The sequence below is a fragment of the Passer domesticus genome, chromosome 2 (assembly GCF_036417665.1).
Source record: "Passer domesticus isolate bPasDom1 chromosome 2, bPasDom1.hap1, whole genome shotgun sequence".
Lineage (NCBI taxonomy): Eukaryota > Metazoa > Chordata > Aves > Passeriformes > Passeridae > Passer > Passer domesticus.
In genome coordinates this window covers 127,117,233-127,140,416 of record NC_087475.1, presented here as the reverse complement: position 1 = coordinate 127,140,416, position 23,184 = coordinate 127,117,233, and the positions used below count along the sequence as shown (strand labels likewise).

Here is a 23,184-nt window from a genome sequence, read left to right as displayed (position 1 = left end):
CTCAGGAGGTGCCAGCCTTTGCTGGATACCCTCAGGGGGATGCTGTCCTGCCCCAGAGCTTGTTCTAGCCCTGTGTGTGGGCACAGGCACCCCAGGAGGGACACACCTGCATCCCCACCAGCACAGCTCTGGATGAAGGGTGAGCAGGTCCCCTGTCTCTGTGCTCCCTCACAAGCTGCTGGGCAGCACAGAGGCAGCAATTGAAAGAGGGAAATGTATTGAAAGAGGGTGTGGGATGGGGACAAAATGTTGTCACCTCCTAAGGCAAGAGGCTGCCCAGGGCAGTGTGGGGTCCCCAGCCCTGGAGGGCTCAGGGAGGGAAGGTCCATGGCAGCCCCACTTGGGGCGTCCAGCACCCCAGAAAGCCAAAGGAGCATTTCTGGGATGTGTTCTGCATCCCCTGCAGGATCTGCAGGCTTCCAGGGGAGCCACAGGAGCGGGGGCACTGGCTGGAGGGGTGTGCTGTGCCTGTGGAGGGGCAGGCAGGGCTCAGGGCAGCGTGGTTTTCAGGGGAAGCCACAGCTGAGTGTTCACAGCTCTGCTGCCCCATCAGCTCAGCAGCCCTGACCTGAGCTGGACAAATGAGTTCATTCAGCAGCAATTAGAGACCTGTAATGGACAGGAGGAAACGGGCAGCTCTTGGGCTGAAATCACCTCCTCTGCTCCGAAATGAGAGTGCTCATTAAACAGCAGAGAGGTCACAGTGTCTGTGCTGCGGGTGCCATGTGCCCTTTTTAAGGGCAAAAGCAAAGAAACTCCTTTCCTGTTTTGAATTGCTGGAGCTCAGGCTTTCATACATTTTTCAAATGCAAAGATAAAACTCCTTTCACTTTTCAATTGCATTACAGGGCTCTTCTCTGCTCTGAAACTGCAGCATTTTCCAAAAATACATTCAAGCTGCTCCTGCATGTGGCTTTCTCAGCTTCCAGCTGTTTGTACTTCTGAGAGTCAACAGCCTGCACGTCCAGACAAAACCCCAGCTCCCCCCAGCTCCCCCCAGCTCCCCCAGTCTGGGATGTCCCTGTGTGTGACCCTTGCACGGCATGTTTCCGTGGCTTAGCTGCGTGCACATGGAGCAAAGCCCCCACAGAGGGGGACAGCTCCTCTCCCTGTGCTGCCTCGGCCCTGGCATGGTGTCCTGCTGTCTGAAAGGATCAGGAAATACATTCCTGTGGGCTGAGGGAAAGCAGGAGCAGAAGGGAAAGCAGGAATCCTGCCTGCTTGCTGTGGATGATGCTGGAGTGGTGCTGGAAAGGTGCTGGAATGGTGCTGGCTGCACCATCAGAGATGCCCAAGCCCTGAGGAGGATGCTGTGCCTCTGCCACAGGGGATTTTGACATTGTCACAGCAGAAATTTGTCAAGCTGGAGCTGGAAGGTGCAGTAACACGAGCTGGCTGCTCAGCCCTGCCCCAGCATCATGCCAAGGAGAAACAAACTCAGCTTGCAAAATTCCCCCACGCTTGGATTTTCTGGGATGAACCCTTAAAGGACTCAGCTCCTTGGTGCCACTCATTGCATCTCATGTTCTTGCAATCAGATTTATCTGCATTTTTATCTGCCCCTGGGTCCCTGCAGTGTCCAGGTTGGGCACTGGGGCTCGGAGCACCCTGGGACAGTGGGAGGTGTCCCTGCCATGGCAGGGGTGGCTTTAGGGTCCCTGCAACCCAACCCATGCCCTGATTCCATGACTCCACTGGCATCACTCCCACCCTCGGGGGGCTGGAGGAGGCAGACAGGTTTTTGGGGAAGGAGAATGAAGCTCCCACACACTCTGGATCAGGAAGAGCATCCCAAGCTGACCTTGGCCTGGGGAAATCCCCCATCTCCCTGCACAGACATGAATAAATCCGGGCATGGATGAGCAGGGCTCTGCAGGAAAGGAAAACGAAAGCAACTTTCCCTGGCAGCTCCTGCTCTCCCCACCTGCTCCTGCACCTGTGAGAAGGGCAGCCAGAGGTGCCAGCAGGCTGGCTTGATCCAAATACACCCCTGGAAACAGGGATAAATGACCTGCTCTGTGACAGAGAGGTTTTCTTTGTTTATTTTGAGGTTTCTGCAGAGTTCCCCTCTGGCTGTGAACAGAACCTGGCACTCCCAGCTCGCTGAAAAGTAAGGTCAGAGAAGTTATTTTCATATTAGACAAACAAAGTGTAAAGCCTCATGGCTTGGGAAAGAATTATTTTCCTTTTGACAAGGTCAGGCTCCCTACAAACACTCCATTATGCCTCCTCCAGCAGGTGTGGGTCCCTCCAGGGACCCTATTTCCAGGAGTGCTAAAGTAACCAGCTGAGGGGCACCTTCCTCCCACCAAAAGGGAGGATTATTTTTAGCTGCTGTTTGTGCCTGCCTTTAAAGCTCCCTGGGGAAAATCCAGCTGTAGAGAGCAGGATTCCTGTGTCCTGCCACTTGGACCTCTTTGTTCCTCAGACCGTGCCCTGTGCTACCTTTGGTGGTGCTTTTGGAGCTTTAATGAGGCACCCAGAGCATCACAGTGCCTTGTTCCAGAGAAGGACCCCCATTCCCAGCACTAATGGGGGTCCTGGGACAGCTGGACAGGAGGGACAGGACAAGGGGCAATGACTTTAAGAGGAAGGATATTGGGATTTTGGGAAGGAATTGTTCTCTGTGAGGGTGCAGAGGCCCTGGCACAGGGTGCCCAGAGCAGCTGTGACTCTCCCTGGATCCCTGGAAGTGTCTGCTTTTGTCTCTGAGAGCAGCTTTGCCCCCTTCAGTCCCTTTTTGTGTCACCCTCAGGGCTGCAGGACAAACAGAGCCTGTGTGCTAGGAATATTGGAATATTGCGACAACACTGCTGCCTGCCTTGGGATACAGCAACACCAGCAGATGGCAAAGCATGAGCTAAACTACGGCCACACAGCAACTGGAGAGGGCTGGAAGATCCCCACAATCCAGGACACAACTCCAAGGAATGGTTTGGGCCCGTGGAGGCAGGATTAAACTGGAATTACTGGGGAAAAAAAGCTGTTCTTGACTGAAAACAGTTTTTCCTGTATAAAGCCTCATCCTCTCATCCCCTTCCTGATTTCATGACAACCTCATGGCTTTGCCATGATCAGCCTTCAACAGGATTATTCAGGATACTTTGGTGCTAGAAACCTACTGGCAAGCAGCAAAGCAGAGAAATAAAAATGTTCTGGGCTTGGAGCAACTAATTTACGAGAACAAGATCAAAAGAGCAGCCCCACACTATCATTAATGTTAACACGAGCCATGCCAGGAACTTCAAAGAAAGAATTCATCAAAAAAAGGTGAAGCTGCAGCGTGGCTGTGGAATAAAAAATGTAGCTGTGTCTTGGCTGGCGGGAGGAGGCAGATCAGCCCCCAAAGGCACAGAGGGCTCAGTGATACCCAGGGCTTGCTGCAGGGTACAGGCGTGGCTGGCCCTGGTGCCTCCCATTCTGCAAGGAGGGCAGAATCTGGCTATTTACTGTATTTTCCTATTATTATTATTTTTAACTGTCAGCAGATTCCAAGAGATTTCTGGGGGAGATGCAAAAATGGGGAGAAATCCAAGAATTCAAGAAATTCACGTGCTGCAGAGGGACACGTGGGTGCTCAGCCATGTGGAAGTGTATCCTACAGATCCCAGCCAGCAGAGCAGGGTGAAATCTTCCTGCTCTTTTTAAAATCAATAGCCTGTTCCCCCTTAAACCCTTCCAAACTGCTCAGAGTGCAGCACTTGCCAGAAAGTGCAGCTGTTTTAGCTGGAAGTGCATTATCTTCTCTCAAGAGGCGTTTATGAAATTAATATTCCCATCAGCCCTAATGAAGAACTTTTCCCTAAGATGAGCCTAGAGCCTGCTAGCACAGACCCTCCCTAAGGCTTCAGAGCAGCCCAGGCTGCAGGAGGAGCAATCAGGAATGCTGCATTTGGGGTCACCCCCGTCCTGCCATGCACAGTGCACCCCATCACCTCACAGCCCACATCAGCCAGCAGTAAATCACTGCATCCCCTAGCTGAACTGGCAAAACAGGATGGGGAATCCCCAGTCTCCACCGATTCCTGTGGAAATTCAGGCAGTGTCAGGAGAAATGAAGGATTGCTGTGCACGGGTGCACAGACTTGTTCAGACACGGAGGTTTTGATCCTGCCTTGAGATACAGCACACATGGAGGGCAGTGACACCACTTCCAGCACGGCCAAGACACCGAGAGCAGCACAGCTTCACCTCCTGAGCGTGTCCCAGCAGCTCCAGCGACACCCCAGCCTCAGAAACATCTCCTCTGCCAGCACAGCTCGTTCTGCTGCGCCGCTCCCGAGGCGCTGGCACTGCCCAGACACTCCCTGCCCTGCTCCCCAGCTCGGCTGGAGAAGAGCTGGCCTCGCCTGCCAGGAGCCCACTGGTGGAATTTCGACTCCACCTCCAAAGTTCAGGCTTGCTCCCAGACAAAAGCTGCCAGCACAGCCAGAGCTGGCTGCCCTCTGCCTCCCCTGGCAAACCTCTCACAAGCATGAGAACCTGGGCGTGCATCCTCCCCTCCCCACGGAACAGAACTGGCTCTGGTTCCCGTGGCATTTCGGCCCCACTGAGGTGTGTGTGTGTGTGTGTGTGTGTGTGTGTGTGTGCAGAACCACTCCTACCTCTTTTGGCATTTCCCGTGGGAAGAAGAAGTACGGCAGGGCACACAGGGCCACCAGGCTGGCGGCCACCAGGAAGCCGAGCCACCAAGCCCCGACCCAGCGCGGGTCCTTGTTGGTGAGCTGCACCTCAGCTGCAACACGAGAGGAGAGGGCATCAGGGCAGTGCTGGGGCAGGGCAGGCACCCCCGTGCACCAGGCATCAATCACCCCGAGCTGGTGGCTCCCAGCCCAGGGAACATCAGCGCTGGGGCCAGAGCAGCGTTTGCCCCCATCATCCCACCACCAAATCACATTTCATCATCTCTCCCCATTTCACTGCTGTCCCCAGGGCGTCCAAAGACCCCTTTGGATGGAGACAGCTGGCACAGGGATGTGCTGGATGCCCAGTGGAGAAGCCCCCGGAGGTTTGGAGCTCCCCTGCCCCAGCAGCTGTGCCAGGACACGCGGCCTCACCTGAGCTGACTTTGTCGATGTCCACGTAGAACCTCAGCATGGCAGAGCCCAGCATGAAGGCCACCCCCGGCCCAACCACTGTCAGGGAGAACAGGATTCCTGTGGGGATGAGAGCAGCGAGGGCTCAGCCTGGGAAGGGACCACGGGGACAGGGGGCCTCAGGTGGGACCAGGCTCTGCTGCACCTGCCCATTTCCGCGGCAGCTTTCCTATTTCCCTTGTTCTCCATATTCCTTTCCCACACGGAATTCCCTTTGGGATGGCTCAGACCTTTCGTGACACTTGTCTTCAGCCTCCTAGAAGGACTGCAGTACTCCCAGGAACAAGAGGTGCCCCTTGGCATCAGTAATGCAGGGAACACCATGTTTTACAAGGTGAAGGAGATAAAAGTTATCAGTGAACTCTTCTCTGTGAATTACTGATAGAAGAAATCCACACATGTAAGATTCAACTGCTACCTTACAAGTGAGAGGTTTGGATCACCTACCAGAGCAAAATTTGTTGCTGTGCTTCCTTTCTTCAGCAGTATTGGTTTTGATCTACCTTTGCTGCTCCATTCAGTTCAAGGCTGTCACAGGTAACAGCTGGGAAAGGACTGGAAGGAGTGCAAGGACTGCCTTGTCCATCCCACCACCTGGGACACCCCTGTGGGCCTGTGTCCACGCTGTTTTCCAGCACCCCCTCTGCTGAAGGGTACCCTCCCATCTCCCTGGTGACTGAAACTGCTTTCTTTGGTTTGTTTGGCTTTGCTGACAGCTAAACAGAGTCTCCACAGCTGCCACTGGTGAACACAGAGATCAGACTGCTCCTCTAGCCCTTCCTGAAACCTCTTTGGAGGAGGACATGGTAACTAACTCCAGTTTTTGTCACTCTGGGGCCAAAACCTCAGCTTCTGCCCCAGGTGGTGTCTCCCAGTTCTCCTGCTGCCTGCCCAAGCCCGAAGCAGATAAACTCTTTCTGTAGAATCCTTGCTGGCCGTGGGCAGAGCAGAAGGGCTCTAAGGAACCCTGCTAATTAATGCAATTAGCCCAGTCTGGCCTTGCTGCCAGCTCCAGCCTGGCTTCTCCCCTGCCCAGGACCAGCCTCACCCAGGTAGAGGGGGGAGTTCCTCTCGCTGGCGAAGTCGTCGATGTAGGAGATGCCGAAGGGCTGGATGGGCACGCCGCCGATGCCCAGCAGGGCCTGGGCCACGAACATCACCAGCAGAACCTCGTGGTTCTCCCTGGAGGCGTGGGGGGTGCAGCTGGCATCGCTCAGGTTGGCCCAGGCTCCCGGTGCCCCGGGCTGGCACAGGTCCGTGGTGTTGCTGGAGGTGCCTAAGGTGACAAGGGGACAGGCCTGAGGGGCTCGGTCTGCAGAAAGAACTTCTTTCTTCAGGCCCTGCAAGGGGCTCTGAGCTCTCCCTGGAGCCTTCTCCACTCCAGGAGAACACCCCCAGCTCTGGATTTGCTCCAGCAGCTCCACGTCCTTATCTTATCCTCAGATGGCAGGTGAAAGAAAACACAAAGAAGGTGCAAAGATCACTGCACTGGTGTTCACAGAGACGGGGTCATGAGCCTGGAAAGCCTTCAAGGCTTTTCCTCCACCAGGGCAGTGGAGCTCAGGTTACTCCCAGGACCTCTGACAGAGCAGCCCAATACAGGTAACTGAGCAAACCTGCAGATTTTGTGAGCAGCTACCCAGGAAATGAGAGCTCATTTTCCTCAGAAAATCTGCTAAGTGAAAGGGCTGATTCTAGCACCCTCATCTTCCTTAGAACCCCAGGCAAGGCTGCCCTCCCTCTGGTGAGCCAAACAAAAGCTGTTCAGCGGAGACTTCTAGAAGGTTTGCTGGAGCTTCGTGGCAGGAATTGGGAAGGTAGCAAGTAGCTTGTTTTCTCCTTTCTTTCCTTTCACATCCCTTCATTTTCCTTTGGGGACAAGATCCCAAACCCCCCTGTCCTGTTCCCTACATGAGTGATTTAGACCTGCATGCATCTCAAGGGAGGGTGATATTCTGGTGGGGTCTAAAACCTCAGACAGCCCAGCTAGACCAGGGAAGGTAGGTGGGGTTGGATGTGCAGCTAACAAGGGGAATCAGAGGCACAGCCTGTATTCTGATTGTTTTCCTGCCCTTTCCCATGGTTCCATGGTTCCCACATCCCCCTGGCTCTGCTTTCCACCAGTAGCTGCTGCCTCTCAGGGCTGAGATGATTTCATTCTCAGAAAAATAAAATTTCTCGAGGAGAAGCCAACAGCTTGCAGCTCCCGGTGCCTGGAGGGAAGGCCATTTCACAACAGCTTCCCGCTGCCAGGGGGCAGGGAAAGGTGGGATACTGGGGAGGAATTGTGGAATTGTTCCCTGTGAGAGTGGCTGCCTAGGGAAGCCGTGGCTGCTCCTGGATCCCTGGCAGTGTCCAAGGCCACCCTGGGATGGTGGAAGGTGTCCCTGCCCATGGCAGGGGTGGAGCGAGATGATCTTTAAGGTCCTTTTCCAACCCAAACCATCCTGTCATTCTGTAGTTTGCTCCTTCCAATCCCAAGGGCCCAGGGCAGGTTTGTGGGGCACTCACTGGCCACGGAGCGGTCGTACTCGTAGGGCCCCGTGAGGAAGTGGGGCAGGGCCATCAGGAAGCCCGCCAGGGACACCAGCAGGGCCCCGCAGCCGATGAGGCGCGGCCGGTGCACGCGGCTGCCCAGGTAGCTGACAAAGACGATCAGCAGCGTGTTCCCAACCTGCAGGGACAGACAGCAGCGTGTCCCGAGGGCCGGGCAGCACGGGACAGCGGCAGGGACAGGGACAGGGACAGGGACAGGGCTGCTCACCTCGTTGAAGGAGGCCAGCAGCCCCGAGGTCTGGCTGGAGAGGCCGTAGCGTCTCTCGATGGTGGAGATGGAGCTCTTCAGGTAGCCAGAGACCAGGAGCTGGGAGAGCTGCAGCAGCCCGTGGCAGAACACAAAGAACTGCCAACACAGAAACGGAGCCCCCAGAAGGGTCAGTGAGAGCTGCAGGGGCACCCAGAGCTGCAGGGTCACCCAGAGCTGCAGCACAACTCTGAAACTGCATCCCCCTCAGAAAGGCACCATTATCCAACTTAAACCTCTGACCACAAGCCTTGGAAATATCACCCCTGCTCCGCCACCAGCGAAATCTTCTGAGATTAGGTCAGAACCATGAAACTGGCCTCTGCCAAGAGTCACAGCAGGGTCAGTGTCCGTGAGGAGGCTGTAATTTCTTCAGCTGAGAAGTGGCTTTGGACAAACACATGCCTTGAGTTGGGATGACCCCTGTTTGTGTTGGCCCTGTCCCTCGGATGCAGCAGCAGAAGGAGGTTGCACAACGCTCCTGTTCCCATTCAGCCAGAGGCAGGCAGCCATCCTCAGTGCTGGGAGCTCTTCTGGGACAGGAATGAGCCCTTCCAAACACACCAACAAACAACTCCTCTAGAGAAAGCCAGCAGTCAGGGAGAAGCATTCAGGCTGCTTTCCTTTCCTTCTCACAAAGCACTAGATGTAAAACACATCTCCTTTGGAAAATGTGATGGTTCTCCTCCAATTCCAGAAGGAAACCTTGTCAAAAGTCCACCATCTCCCAGAAAATAATCTGCTCTCATCTCAATCCTCCCTCCTCCATCTGAGCCACCTCCCTCCTGCTGCCTTGTGGCTCTCCCAGGCACCCCTCCAGCCCTCAAAGAACTCAAATAACCAGCCCAAACAGTCACACACCCTCAGGACACAGCCCACCCATCTCCCTGTGGGACAGGCTGGATGCCCTGGCTCCCTCCAGAGCTGCTGCCCTCAGCCTGGGCTGGTGCCAAACCTCAGGGCGCTGCTCCTGCTCCGTGTGCTTGGAAGCAGCTCCCACCACGGAGAAACTGCTGAGCCTGGCCTGGATTTCTGCTACATCTCGTTCTGATCCAAGCCTCAAGTGAGGTCACTGCCAAAGTGGCCTGCTCTGTCAGCCAAGGCAACATCCCCAGCACAGAAAGGGGGAAGGTCAAACCCCTGGGTCCCAGGGAACTGCAGGGCTGGGCTGAGGTCACCACCTCCCGAAGGATGGGCTGGAGTGATGCACACCAGAACAGCAGCCAGGACCTTCCCCCGTCACCACTGACGGTGCAACGTGTCTGGACTGGGAAAATGTCACCCAGCCAGGGGAGAGCGTCCCCAGAGTCAGCTTTGCTAAAACTCCTACATTCCTCCAAGTCACTGGCTGTGGCCAGGCTCTGCTTCCTGAACACATCACTTCAGAGGGAAAGGCTGAAACCAGATCTGTTTACTGCAGTCATCCACAGCACACAGCCCCCTGAGTATCCAAATCCTGGAGCTTCAGGGGTTTACAGCAGCTCAGCAGCTGCCCAGCACCGCCTCACATGCTCTGCAGCTCAAAATGCATTGGGAATCTGGTATTTTAGGAGACATGGCCCTGCAGTGGCTTGGGCAAGGACCCCAGTCCTGCCTCCAGGGGCTCTTTGCTCTCAGACATCAATTTTTTTGTCAGGAAAAGAAAGAGCAGGCTTTTCCTGGCCTTTGGCTCTGCTGGCCTGGTGGGACTGATGAGCTGCCCCAGCAGGTGACCTGGACTGGCAGCCACCAGGCTTTTCCCAAGACCTTTTCCCTGGCAGCAGGACGGACCACGGACACCAGGAGCAGCCCCGGGGCTGGGCTGTGCTTGCAAAGCCTTTCCCTCTAGACCCACGGAATTAAACAACTCAGAGAACCCAAACACTGGCGAGGCACTGCTGCTCCCACCCCACGTGTGCAAGGGAACAGAGAAACACCCTCCATCCCAGGCAGCCGGTAAATCACAGCCCTGGGAGTGAAACAGCAGTCATTCCTCTCCTGGTGGTCTGGAAAAAGCCCTTTTCCAAGGGCTGCCTGTGTTTGCAGTGTGGATGGGGCAGCTTGGCAGCAAAGTGTCCCATGAGGGCTCCCTGCGCAGCTGACACGTCCCCAGCACGCTCCCTCCACGTGGCTGGGGGTTCTGGGGCTATTTTCAGAGAGGCTTTTGTGCCTCAGCACGTGACAGAGGCACACTGGGCTGTGCTCGCGACAAAGGGCTCTGGGAGGAAACAGCTGGAACCAGTTTGGCTGGGCCTGGAGCTGGGAGGGGGCTTAGAGCCCACCCAGTGCCACCCCTGCCATGGCAGGGACACCTCCCGCTGTCCCAGGTGGCTGCAAGTGCCATCCAGCCTGGCCTGGGCACCGCCAGGGATCCACAGCTTCCCTGGACACCCTGTGCCAGGGCCTCCCCACCCTTCCAGGGAACAATTCCTTCCCATCTAAATCACAGTGCTCCTTGAAGCCAAACAGGGCAGTTCTTAGTTATGTCCCTCAGCTGCGTTTTGACATGTGGTCCATGGTTTTTGTGACACGCTCTCTGGAGATATAAATACCCATAAAAACTGCAGTGCTGTGATTTTTGGTCCTTCAGCCACTTCAAACACATCCAACCACATTGTGCAATGGTTCTGTGTCCCTGCAAGAGCCATTCAAACCCCGGGCTGGAAGTTTTGTTTTCTGAGGAAGTCATTTAGAAACCGGACAGGGTGGCCTAACTTCTTGAAAAAAAAAAACCCAAGAGATAAGGGGAAAACATCCTGTGCTGAGGATAATTGTGTTCTTGGTGACAAGAGCTTCCTCCAACCCCTCCTTGGCAGGGGATGCAACAAGAGGGTCTTTAAGGTCCCCCCCAACCCAAACCAGTCTGGGATTTTAGGATCTACCTTCAGAGATACAGCAAAATACAGCTTGATTCTGCTCACAGGCCGAGCTGGCTTTGCCCCTCAATGGTTTATTCTTTGTATCCCTTTAAAATATCTCAAGTTAAAATCAGCAGGATCATATTTCTAGAGATAACCTTGCTGGGGAGAAAAGAAGAAACAAAGCCCACCAGATAAAAACCAGCTGAATGAGGATTGGGGTGAAAGAGGATTGGGGAAGAGCCTCAGGCCATGGCTGTCTCTGTGGTAGCTCTGCTAGCCTCTGCCTCAATGACTCACTTTCCAACTGCCACACTGAGAAGGGTGATTAAATGAACCAGCATTTGTAGAAAAACCCTCAAAACCCCAAACCCTGCCCACAAAAGGGACAGGGAAATCTTGAGCCCTTAAGAGCGACTGTCATCTTGTGCTCTCTGGCCTGGTGAGGTTCTCTAATGAGCCAGGTAATTGGCTTCCAGCTACCCTGAATGTAGTAATGCCCTGGCGTTGGGGCTGCCACTACTGGTAACAAGGAATTGTGGAGCCAGAAGGGAACGAAGCAGATGTTGCAAGACACAGGGAACCAGGTGCAGCCTGTGGTTCTGCAGAGCTCCTCAAACCCTCACCTGCTGGGCCTGGGCTTGCACCGAACCCAGGAGGACCCCAGACTTGGAAGAAAGGCTTCACACTGACACAGCCAGGGCTAGATGGGCTCTTGGGAAGGAATTGTTCCCTGGCACAGGGTGCCCAGAGCAGTGGGGCAGCCCCTGGATCCCTGGCAGTGCCCAGGCCAGGCTGGACAGGGCTGGAGCAGCCTGGGACAGTGGAATTGTCCCTGCCATGGCAGGGGTGACACTGGGTGGGCTTTAAGGCCCCTCCAAGCCATCCCATCCTGTGATTCTCGGGAGGAGCTGGGAGTTCAACCTGCACTGAAACATCGCTGCTCCCGGATTTGGAACGGACACAACTCCACGCCAAAGGCACCTGTGCCATGGGAAACGCAGGGAGCATTTCCCAAACACACCCGGTGCCCATAAATCCTGCCGGTGCCTTCTGCAGGAAGCTGAGCTGCTGTTCCCAGGCCAGGGGTGCTGCAGAGAGCAGGGGTGTTTACCTTGACGCTGAGAAAGGGGCTCCTGCAGAGCGCGCTCCGGGCCGCGTCCGGCTGGCTGCTCCTCGTCATCCCGTCAGCCTGCCAGAGATAAATCACTCAGCACAATGCCCATGGGCCCCATTCCCCTGCCCAGCAGGCTCTGCAAACACCCCCACAGCGGGCACACGGTCTCCCAAGCAATCACTAATTGTTCCTGGCTTTCCTTCGCTCGGAGCTCTTTCATTCTGCAGAGCAGAATTAAACAAAGCAGCGCGCAAAACATTAAACCCCAGCGGCCTGGGAGGTGAAACTGCTCAGCAGAGCCGAGGACAAGATTGTGCAACATTTCTGGGGTCGGTGTGACGCCCTTCTCCACGGCCTGAGTGATGGGGCACCCTCAGCCGGCTGGCACAGCTGGTGGCTGTGCTGCCATCCAGAGGCGCCGCAGCTGCCTGGAGAAATGGGAGCCCGAGGGTGGCAGTGAGCCGCAGAAATGGGCTCTGAGAGGTATCCCGCGGGCTGCAGAACCCCTGAAGTTCAAGGGGATGCCAAGTGCTGGCCCTGCCCTGCCCAGGACCCTGCCCTGCCTCCCTCCGCAGGGATCAGTCCAGGCTCGGGGCCGGCAGCTCCTGCCCGCACACGGGGGCTCAGCCAGCCCTTCCCACCTGGATTAAAGCCCTGGTTCCCTGTGCACCCCACTGTCACCCGCGGCGTTTCTGCATCTCCCCTGCAGAGCCCTCCACCCTCGCTCTCGGACCAGCCACCACCTAAAGCGGCCACGCAGAGGAATTCCAGCCGCTGGGAAGCCCAGCCCTGCCTGCCCGCGATCTCCTTCCCTCCGCTCCTCCCCGGGGAGCGCGGTGTCTTTGTGGGGTTTCAGCAGCCAGGCTTCCTGCTCAGGAAACTGCATTGTTCCGAGGCACGTTAGAGCCATTAGGCTTTAACTTGTTGTTCAGCACATTCTAATAGATGTTTTCATCTCCGCAGCAAATGGGGTGAAAGGCTTCCCATTATTACCGCGTGTAATTCTATTTCCCCCATGATGAGAAGCACAGGAGCGAGGACCCGCAGCCTCAAACAAATTAACAAATGCAGGGGTTGATGTAACTTCTAGCAGGAGGGGTTTGCCTTCACCGTGGTGTTCATAAACCCCGAGAGGTGAATTCCAGAGGGGACCTGCACGAGTTCGAGCGCCACAGCAGCCTCTGCAACAAGCAATTGCTGCCCTCAGCCCACTCCGAGAGATATTGCTGTAACAAATCCAGGGTGGGATCAATACAGCGGATTTGATCGCAAATGGAAGCAGGCAGGAAAAGCTCCCCGGCCCCTGGAGGGTTCAGCAGGGCTGGGGCAGGGGCACCTGCCTGGCTCCAGCCCCGATGAGTTATTGACAGCCCTGGGTTGCTGCTGCAGCCCCTTGATGCTCAGGGGGGAATGGGTGGAACACCAAAGGCAGGGAACCCAAAGGAGCCTGGAGTGTTGGGGATGGGAGCGCTCTGGGGCTGGAAGCAGGCTCCATGTCCTGGTTACCGTGCTAAGGACTTTGTCCCTCATTAGACCTGCAAACCACAAACCCAGTGGTGTGCAGCAGCAGCCTGTCATCCTTTCCACGCTCTCCTTTAAACGCGTGCAGGAGGGAGGGCAGCTGGGGGTCAGCAGAGTTCTCAAACACCGCAGGGTTTGCCAGCAGATCAAAGTGAGGATAAACCCCTGCCCTCAGAGCCCGCCCATCTCACCCAGCTCTCCCTTAGGAACGAAACTAAACAGAAAAGTACTTTGCTCCAGCAGAGAGGACATCAAATAAAAAGGGAGATAAGACTTAACTGATTAAAAAAAAAAAAAAGATGGATGGATGGATGGATGGATGGATGGATGGATGGATGGATGGATGGATGGTTGGTTGTTCGGGGTGTTGCAGGTCCATCAGCTGCTGTTGTTCCTTCAGCTACAGGTGCAGGATTTGTCCTCAAAGCCCAGTTTTCTCCCCACTTCTGTCCTGGGTCACTGCAGCCCTCAGAAAGGCCAGGCATGGCACTCCCTGGCTGCAGCGGGCACGGGGAGCTGAGCTCAGTCTCACACCAAGTGATGCCACTGAAATTCTGCCAGGAATCCCAGCCTCACCTGCCTGGCACTCTTCCCTGCTCCCAGGGGACAGCGACTGCAGGGAGCTGCAGGCTGGGGAATAACTCTCATCTGAGCAGAGAATCCCTTGGGCTGGGAGGGACCTTAAAACCCACCCAGTGCCACCCCTGCCATGGCAGGGACACCTTCCACTGTCCCAGGCTGCTCCAGCCCCATCCAGCCTGGCCTTGGGATTTTCCAGGGATCCAGGGGCAGCCACAGGGAGGAATTCCTTCCCCAGATCCCACGTAACCCTGCCCTCTGGCAGTGGGAAGCCTTTCCCCTGTCACTGCCTGTATCTGTGACAATCTCCCAAACCATTTGCAGCACTGATTAAGATGCTCCACTTGTCCCCAGGCTGCCTCTCCTTTGACACCAGGGCAGCAGAAATGCCCCAAACCCCGTCTGGGAGCTGCACCACGGTGCTGGCTGTGCCAGAGGGTCTGGGCTGGGCGCTCAGCACCCTGTCCCATTCCCGAGGCTGTTTCTCCACCCAAAGCCTTCATCACCAGCTGCTCCCCTCGGCTGAGCAGGGAGAGGCACACGCTGGGCTCAGCAGAGCGTGAGTAAATAACAGCCAATGTAACACAGCAAATTAAACCCCAGCAGGGGAGCGAAATGCCAGCAAATATTCTGGAATCTGTCTTCCTTCTGCTGAATAATTTTGCTTCCCTGTCAGCGAGGCTGGAAGGGTGTCAGGGTGTGTATTTATGAGCGTGCCTGGGGTAAAGGGGAAGCTGGCCTGGAAAATGTGGGTGCAAAGATGCTTTATAACACAACAGAAGGGAAAGGCAGTGGATACACAGCATGGAAAAAGACAGGGAATGAAAAGGGAGGCAGAGATGTGCCTGAGAGCTGTTTCTGTCTTGCACCATGTGGCAAAAAGAAAGTGAAAATTAGATGGGCCCAGCTCAGTGACTCTGTGCAATGAGAAATGGGCCACAGATGACAGAAATCTTACAAGAAGTTAGAATAGGAAAATGTTACTGGAGGTTAAAAATGAGAGGAAAAGGAAAACTGGTGTTGAAACGCATGACCTGCAAGCACAGGCAATGAGGGAGAGGCTCCAGCCCCGCCCTGGTACCCCTCTGCTTTGGGAGTGATGAAACCCTGCTCCCAAGTGTGAGCTGAGGTCTCCCAGAGCTCCCTGCCCCTCCCTGGCACCCCCTGCCAGGGCTGGAGCCCTTCCTGGAGGATCCTCACCTGCTCCAGCACTGCGGGATGTGGGGAAGGAGCTGGAGCTCACCTGGCAGCACCAAACCAGACATGGGGACTCTTGTGTCACTGCCTGTGGATGGGGCAGCCACAGCTGCTCTGGGCACCCTGTGCCAGGGCCTGCCCACCCTCACAGCCAGAAATTCCTTCCCAATATCCCATCCAGCCCTGCCCTCTGGAAGTGGGAGCCATTCCCTGTGCCCTGTCCCTCCATCCCCTGTCCCAGTCCCTCTCCAGCTCTCCTGGAGCCCCTTCAGGCTCTGAGCTCTCCCTGGAGCCTTCTCCTCTCCAGGTGAGCACCCCAGCTCTCCCAGCCTGGCTCCAGCCCTGGGGCAGCTCCTTGTCCCTCCTCTGGGCTCTCTCCATCATCCATCATTCATCCATCCATCCATCCATCCATCCATCCATCCATCCATCCATCCAACATCCATCCATCCATCCATCCATCCATCCATCCATCCATCCATCCATCATCCATCCATCCATCCATCCATCCATCCATCATCCATCCATCATCCATCCATCCATCCATCCATCCATCATCCATCCATCATCCATCCATCCATCCATCCATCCATCCATCCATCCATCATCCATCCATCCATCCATCCATCCATCCATCCATCCATCATCCATCCATCCATCCATCCATCCATCCATCCATCCATCATCCATCCATCCATCCATCCATCCAACATCCATCCATCCATCCATCCATCCATCCATCCATCCATCCATCATCCATCCATCCATCCATCCATCCATCCATCATCCATCCATCCATCCATCCAACATCCATCCATCCATCCATCCATCCATCCATCCATCCATCATCCATCCATCCATCCATCCATCCATCATCCATCCATCCATCCATCCATCCATCCATCATCCATCCATCCATCCATCCATCCATCATCCATCCATCCATCCATCCATCCATCCATCCATCATCCATCCATCCATCCATCCATCCATCCATCCATCCATCCATCCATCCATCCATCCATCCCTCCCACCTGGGGTGACTTTTCCTCCCAAGGGAAGTGCCCTGGAGCAGCTGTGGCTCTCGGAGGGGAGGGAGGGGACCCCAGAGCCTCTGGCTCAGGGAGATGGCTCTGGAGTTACATAAGCAGCCAGGCTGGAATTGCATCATTCCATGAATCACTCCCTTGGCTTTGATTTCAAAGGCTGCCCAGGGCTGTGGAGCTGTCAGGGTCTGCAGCCCCCCCAAGACCCCCTCCTCACCCTCTTCCCCTGCTGCTTCCCAGGCTCTCGTGGGATTCCTCTCTCCATCAGGAATCTGCTTTTCCACAGGCTGCAGGCAGCACTTGGCTCTGTGGACAAACACCTGCCAAGAGAAGCCTGAAGGGAAGTGATCCCAAACCACAGCTTCCCCCATTTGGGGTTCATACACCATAAATACCTTCCTGATGTTTTTTCCCCTCTGTACTTCACTGCTGCTTGGACAGGAGTGAAAACTGAGAAAAACACAGATTTTTTGCTGAGTTCCCCTGAAAGCTGTGAGACTTTGCAGTGCGAGGAGCAGCTGGAGGAAACGGGCAGAGCCAGAGTGGCTCCAGGGACACAGACACCTCTGGTGAGAAAAATGAACTTTTTGAAGGGGAAGCTGTTGCAAAACAAGGAGCAAGAGCCTCTGCAATGGCCTCAAACACGCATCCTGAGTGGAAACCCCAGCAGCTCCCTGGAGCTGAGACCTCCTGGAGCAAACCAGAACTTGTTTGCTGTTTATTATCTGTAATTTCTGACAAAAAAGTCCCAAAAAGCCCAGATCCTCCATCTGCACTCATGGTCTGCCCAGGACCACAGACCTGCTCCTCACGCTGAGTATTCCATGAGGAGCAGCTGCACCCCAGTCCTGAACATTTCTTTCCAAGGGACATTCCAGGGCAGCTCTTTACTCCCTCCACACTAACCCAGGGATTACCAACCAGAGCATCCCCAAATTTTGGAGGTGGCCAGTAAAACTTGCTTCACCAGCAGCTGGGAATGATGCTGGCCACCTGCAAGCAACAGGGATGGATGGATGGATGGATGGATGGATGGATGGATGGATGGATGGATGGATGGATGGATGAACAGGAGCAGGGAAATGCTGCTGCCAGGAAAGGGAACTGAGTAGAGTTTAGGAGAAGTGTGAAAATTCCTTAGCCAGCAAGAGAGGAGCTGGCTGTGAACAGCAGAGGAAACACTGTGGGTGGGACAGACCTGGTGACATTTCTGGGTGCTGGTGGACAAGGAGCAAGTTCTGGAGTGAAGCCCCAGCCCGGAGCAGCTGGTGGGGCTGGAGCTGGCACAGGAAAAGGAGGAAACGCTGGTATTTTGGGCAAGAGGGAACTACTCCAGGTCCTTCTTCCATTATTTAACACTGGTGGACTGCACTGCCATCTGTACACTTGGAAGGACAGAGTCCAGTGGAAATGGAATTATCTTCTGGAGTGCCCAGCCCTGCAGCTGGAGGCACAGCTGGCCCAGCGAGCTGCCTGGCAGCAACAAGCCCTTTCCTGCATCCCTGGGTGTGATCTTGTCCTGGGGTTTCTCCAGCCACGCGCTCACTCCCAGCTTTCCCTGGATGGCGCCTCAGAGCCTTGTGGTGTTCCAATCATGTCCCAAGCCAGGAATTCCCCTCACCGCCCGCTCTGCCTCCCACGCTGCCTCCGCTTCCTTGGAAAATCACCTTTCCAAAGGCTGGGGTGCCAATGGCAGGTGCTGAGGGGAGAGTGAAGCCCCCAGGCCATCCCCCAAAGCCACACTCAGCCACACCATGGCCCAAGACAGTCAATATTTCATCTCTCTCCAGCCAGGACACATGTGGCAGGTGCAGGGCAGAGCACGGCAGAGCAGCACCCCCAGGGAAGCACTGGGAGCAGACTGGGAGCCACGGAGGAACCGGGGCTGGGATCTAGCTGGGACCACACCAAGGTCCCCAGAGAGCCCCGGGCTGCTGCAGGGAAGGGAGGAGGCCAAGCAGCCCTGCAGGGCTCGGGGAATTGGGGAGGCATTGCAGAGCCTGGAAACGCCACCTGTGCCTAGCAGGATGGCTGGGAAACACTGGGAAACTGGGAAAGCAGCAGGGGACACGAGGAGGAAGGAGAGTGTGTTGTAAAACAAGCACACAATAATAACAAGCAGGGGGCTGGCAGGCAAAGGGCTCTCACGGCCACCTTGGGGCCAGGGGCTCCTCAGGAACCCCTCAGGAGGAGCTTTCCGAGGGAATTGGCCAAAGCAGGGAGGAGCTCTGGATGTGTCTGTGCTTCCAAGGTGGGGAGAGAACCTCGCTCGGGCTGCACAGCTCAACAGTCACAGGAGGGTTTGGGTTGCAGGGAGGTTAAAGCCCATCCAGTGCCACCCCCTGCCATGGCAGGGACACCTCCCACTGTTCCAGGCTGCTCCAAGCCCCAGTGTCCAGCCTGGCCTGGGACACTGCCAGGGGTCCAGGGGCAGCCAGCGTTTTTTGGGACATGCAGTGCTATTCCCTGCTGACACAGGGGTATCCTTGCCCTTGGGTGCCCATCTCCAGAGGTGGAATCAGAGCAGCAGGCCCCTCAGGAGGGGACACGTGCCCAGCCCAGCCCTGCAGACCAGTCCCCTTGTCCCCATGCCCAGCAGGGACACCCCAGCTGCCACCTGACAGAGGCAGCAGGTGTGGCCAACCTCGCCCTGAACCTAAAATCCGTGCTCCAGGGAGGACAGGCTGTTCCCACGGCTGGCTCCCAGGGGATGTACCCACCCCAAAGGCTTGACGGGACACAGCAGCTCCCCGCTTGCAGGAGCCAGCAGAAACCCAGCAGCAACCCAGCAGCAACCCAGCAGCCTGCTGCTCCCAGACCCCTGGAGGCGAGGAAAAGCCAGGCAGGAGCAGCTCAGCACTGACCCCAGAGCCTTGCATGGCTCTGGGGCTGCAGGATCAGTTCTCCTCCCTGCTGGAGAGCTCTGGCTCGGCCAGGCTCCCTGTGGCAGGTCAGACCCACGTTGCCTGCGGTCTTCCCAACATCTGGGCTGCAAAGAGCCATTGCCCTCATAGGAGAAGTGAAACCATGGGACAAACCCGCACTGGGAAAATGGGAAAACTCCCTGCAGCAGGAGAAATAAGCGGGGCTGCCTCAGTGGGGATAAAAAAGACGCTCAGATAATGAAGCACAAGCAGAGAGGGAGCGACAGGGCACACGTGCAGGGGCTGGCACGGAGCAGGCTGGTGACACTCCTCGCTTTGTGCCAGCTGCGCCCAGCAGAAAGTCCACGGCGGGCAGAGCCCTCCCGGCAGCGGAGCCGTCCTGGCTGCCCTACTCACCGCTCGTCCCGGGGCTCTCCCGGAGCTCACCCCGCTGCCGGCAGCCGGACCGTCCCTCTGCCAGCCCAGCCGGGGCCATTCGCTCCTTTTCCTGCCCGCCGGAGGTGGGGAAGGCTGCCTGGGAGGTGGGGCTTCGCCTGCACTTTTAAAAGCGCACTCAACTTTGGCAATCGCTTTCAATAGGGTTTCTTTTATTTCTGTGTTTTCTTTTTCCCGAGGCTGCAATCCCAGAACCACAGAGCTGTGCGGTTTGCTTTGCCGGCTGCTCACCCAGTCCCAGTCCAAACTGGGCTTGGCTTTCCCTCCATCCCCGGCTCCAGTCCCCTCTCCCCTCCCTGCAAGGGTCCCATTCCTCCAGGGCAGTTTCCTTGCGTTCATTTTCTTGTTCAGTTTGCTTCATCTGCAGGGTTTTTTTCCCTGTACATTTTGAAGCCGTGGTGTAATCCTGGGATTTGGGAAAGGGAAACTTTGTTTATCTAACCCCGGACTATTTATTTTCAAGGTCTCTCCAGCAGTCTCTTTCTCTGAGCACTGTGGCTTTTCCAGGCAGGAACTGGAGAAGTTAACAAACAGGCAGCCCCATCCAGCCCTGCCCTCTGGAAAGCCATTCCCTGTGTCCTGTCCCTCCAGGCCTTGTCCCCAGTCCCTCTCCAGCTCTCCTGGAGCCCCTTCAGGCCCTGCAGGGGCTCTGAGCTCTCCCTGGAGCTTCTCCTCTCCAGGTGAGCACCCCAGCTCTGCCAGCAGACAGGTGCACAAACACAGGCGGGCTTTGCCAGGGCAAATTCTCACTTGGATTTCACAGATCTGCAGCTTGGAGAGCAGGAGAGCTGCAGAGTCCTGTCCAGGGGGATGTAAGGATGGAGGGAGAGTTCCCTGCTCTCCTTCCATCCCAGAAGCCACAGGAAGCTCCAGGCTATCCCAGCTCCGAGTGGGATATTTCCCCTCTCAGGGTGGTGGTGGGGCAGAGAAAGGCACAGACCTTCCCCTCCCGCATTTCTTGGGCTCTGAGGGTGGGACAGCCCACAGGACACGCTGGGCAGAGGGATTTGGTGATTCCCAAGGGAGCATCATCCGCTTCCTGTGCTCCGGCTCATTACAGAGTAATTAGACAACCCCTTTTTTAGTGCTGGCAGCACAGGGATGTTTGGCTGGGCAGGAGACAGCCACACCAGCGTGTCCCAGAGCACTCTGCACCCGAGTGACCCCGAGCCGTGCTGCCCTGCAGAGGGAGGAAACCTCATCAGCTGCACCGCCTCTGCAGGGCTGCAGGAGGGCATTATTAGATGGAAACAGATATTATTAATATTTCACAGCTGCACAGCTCCTTCCTGGGCACAGAGCATCCCCCAGGACCCCCGGAACGGGGGGATTGGGGGCTGGGAGGGGCAGTGGCCCAGGGGAAGGGGAGAGTGTTCAGCTGCCGGGCAGCGTGAGGCAGACACCCCAAAGAGCCCCGACACGCCCGGAGAGCGGCAGGGACAGGGGGATAGCCGGGAAGGGAGAGGCAGGGATCTCCCGCTGCGGTATTCCATGGAAGAAGAGCACCATCTAATGACTCCTCCTCAGCTCTCGTCCCGAGCTGCTCCCGCTGCTGCTCCATCCAGGCGGTGCCCGGAGCCCCTCGTCCCGCTGCTCTGCGTGCCAGCTCCGGGACATCCCCGCGGGATGCTCCCCAGGGATGCTCCTCCAGGCTGGGCAGGGCTTGGAGCCTCCTGGGACAGTGGAAGTGACAGGGAGGCGGAACTGTCAAACCCCTAAGCCCGGGGTGCTCGGAGCAGGGCAGCGCTTCTCCCGGTGCCTCTGGAGCGTGTCCTGCCTGCTGCTGCCGCTCTCTGGCCAAGACATTCCCGCTGCTCCTTCAGCTTTCAGGACATGTGGGGCCTCCAGATATTGGGATGTGCAGCCCCCGAGTGCCTCCCAAAAGGGCAATTCCGATTAGAAGCAAGCAGGTGCTGGGTCGGGTGAGGGGGCTGAGTGCTCCGGAGGTTGTGTAGGGAGGAGTGTTCCTTGGAACGCTCGGGAGCAGTTCACAGGAAATGATAGCAGCGCTTAGTGGTGCAAAGAGGTTGCCAAACCTCACATCTGAGATGAGAGATGTGCACACATGAAGAAATCCAGGCTTCCAGCCTGGAAAATCAGGGATCCCACAACTGCCCAGGTTCTGCTGCTTGTTCCAACTCTCTCTTGGCCCAAGGCTTCAGCTGGGATTGGAAAGGAGCAGCTCAGTGTCCTGAGTGGGAAATGGGACCTGTGGCCACTTGTGGGGCTGGGGCTGATCCTCTTCTGCCTGTGGGGCTGGAAAAACCAGCCGGGTTAGGGCTGGGATTTCACATCTGGGCTCTGCTGATCCTCACAGAGTGCCAGCCGAAAGCTGGGATGCAAATGTTTGGGATTGTGCAGAAATTGTTTGCAGAGCTGGGAATTAAACTGGGGGGCTGGTGGTAATCAGCTGCCTTGCCTCCATGAATTTTGGGGCTGCCTTCTGAATCCCTGCTTGGATCCTGCCTTTTAATATCTGTATTTGTAATACCTGCAGAGGACAACAGGAAAGGGTCATCTGCTTTTGGGCATTTCAGTCAGAACCAAAGCGAATAATTTGTCCTCTCTGTTAATGAAAAATCCCAAATCACCACCAAAGGAAATAAGACCAGGATGTGTCAGATTCTGGGAAACGGGAATTGGGAAATCACAGGATTTCCACAGCAAGAAGAGACTTTTCCATTATTTTCTTAACAGAAAAAAATAGAAAGGAAAAAAAAAAAGGAAAATATTTATGTTTTTTTAAATGACGATTTAATTTTTTTTCTTGCACAAGTGGCTGCCCCATTGCTGGAGGTGTTCCAGGCCGGGCTGGAGCAGCCTGGGCCGGGGGAAGGTGTCCCTGCCGTCCCTTTCCAGCTCGGAACCGCAGATGGCAGCACGAGCCTGGAATTGCTGCCTGGCTGCTCCTGCGGGAGAGCAACGCCATTCCTTAAAAACCCCCGAGAAACCGAGCCGGAAAGCAATTTAAACTATTTGTACACAAATGGGGCAAAACAGACGGGCAAGTGCCGCGTCCTGCATTTGGATGCCTAACGGCGTTTAAACACTTTCTAATATTTAATGTGCTGTTAGTTCAAGGAGCTTCTATTGCTTATATCTAAAGGAGGAGAGGTTTTAAAATTCTGAAGAAAAGGTTTGCTATTACCCCTTTTACACAGCATCACTTCCAGCTCTGAGCTGGTGCCATGAAACTTCCTACAAAGTTAGTGGAGATAAAATAGTAAAAAATAGAAATAAAATATAAATATAAATATAAATATAAATATAAATATAAATATAAATATAAATATAAATATAAATATAAATATAAATATAAATATAAATATAAATATAAATATAAATGTAAATATAAATTAATATAGATAATACAATTATTATAGCATGGATGTTGAATTGTCTGATTATTTTGCTGAGAAGCTGCAGTGGGATCTGTCGCACTAACACTGTGCCAGATTAACTGAGTGTATTTAAAGAAGAATTAAGAAGTTCCAAGCTCATTTTTATCTGCTACATGGATTAAATACTTGTCAAATCAGCGACACACAGGTGCTGGCAGGAACTTACCCTTTATCTGTCACTCATCAGTTTAAAAACCCCCAAACTTGTTAGTTCACATCCATGTGGCAATTTTCCCCCCGTAATGTTACAGAAAATGCAGTTATCTT

General features: G+C 55.4%; 2 protein-coding genes across 2 annotated transcripts in view; one reads left to right on the top strand and one right to left on the bottom strand.

Annotated features, from left to right (window-relative positions):
* Positions 1 to 19,580, bottom strand: part of SLCO2B1 (solute carrier organic anion transporter family member 2B1) — a 30,338-nt gene extending 10,758 nt beyond the window's left edge. Inside the window, exons 1-7 of the mRNA XM_064411192.1 lie at positions 19,478 to 19,580; positions 11,851 to 11,928; positions 7,861 to 7,998; positions 7,608 to 7,770; positions 6,145 to 6,372; positions 5,058 to 5,156; positions 4,605 to 4,735 (exon numbers count right to left, since the gene is read on the bottom strand). Of these exons, the coding sequence (XP_064267262.1) occupies positions 4,605 to 4,735; positions 5,058 to 5,156; positions 6,145 to 6,372; positions 7,608 to 7,770; positions 7,861 to 7,998; positions 11,851 to 11,919 (828 nt within the window). The 5' untranslated portion in view covers positions 11,920 to 11,928; positions 19,478 to 19,580. The remainder of the gene's footprint in view (positions 1 to 4,604; positions 4,736 to 5,057; positions 5,157 to 6,144; positions 6,373 to 7,607; positions 7,771 to 7,860; positions 7,999 to 11,850; positions 11,929 to 19,477) is intronic.
* LOC135295108 (protein let-653-like) overlaps positions 1 to 23,184 on the top strand; it is a 183,198-nt gene that overhangs the window by 7,958 nt on the left and 152,056 nt on the right. The window lies entirely within an intron of this gene.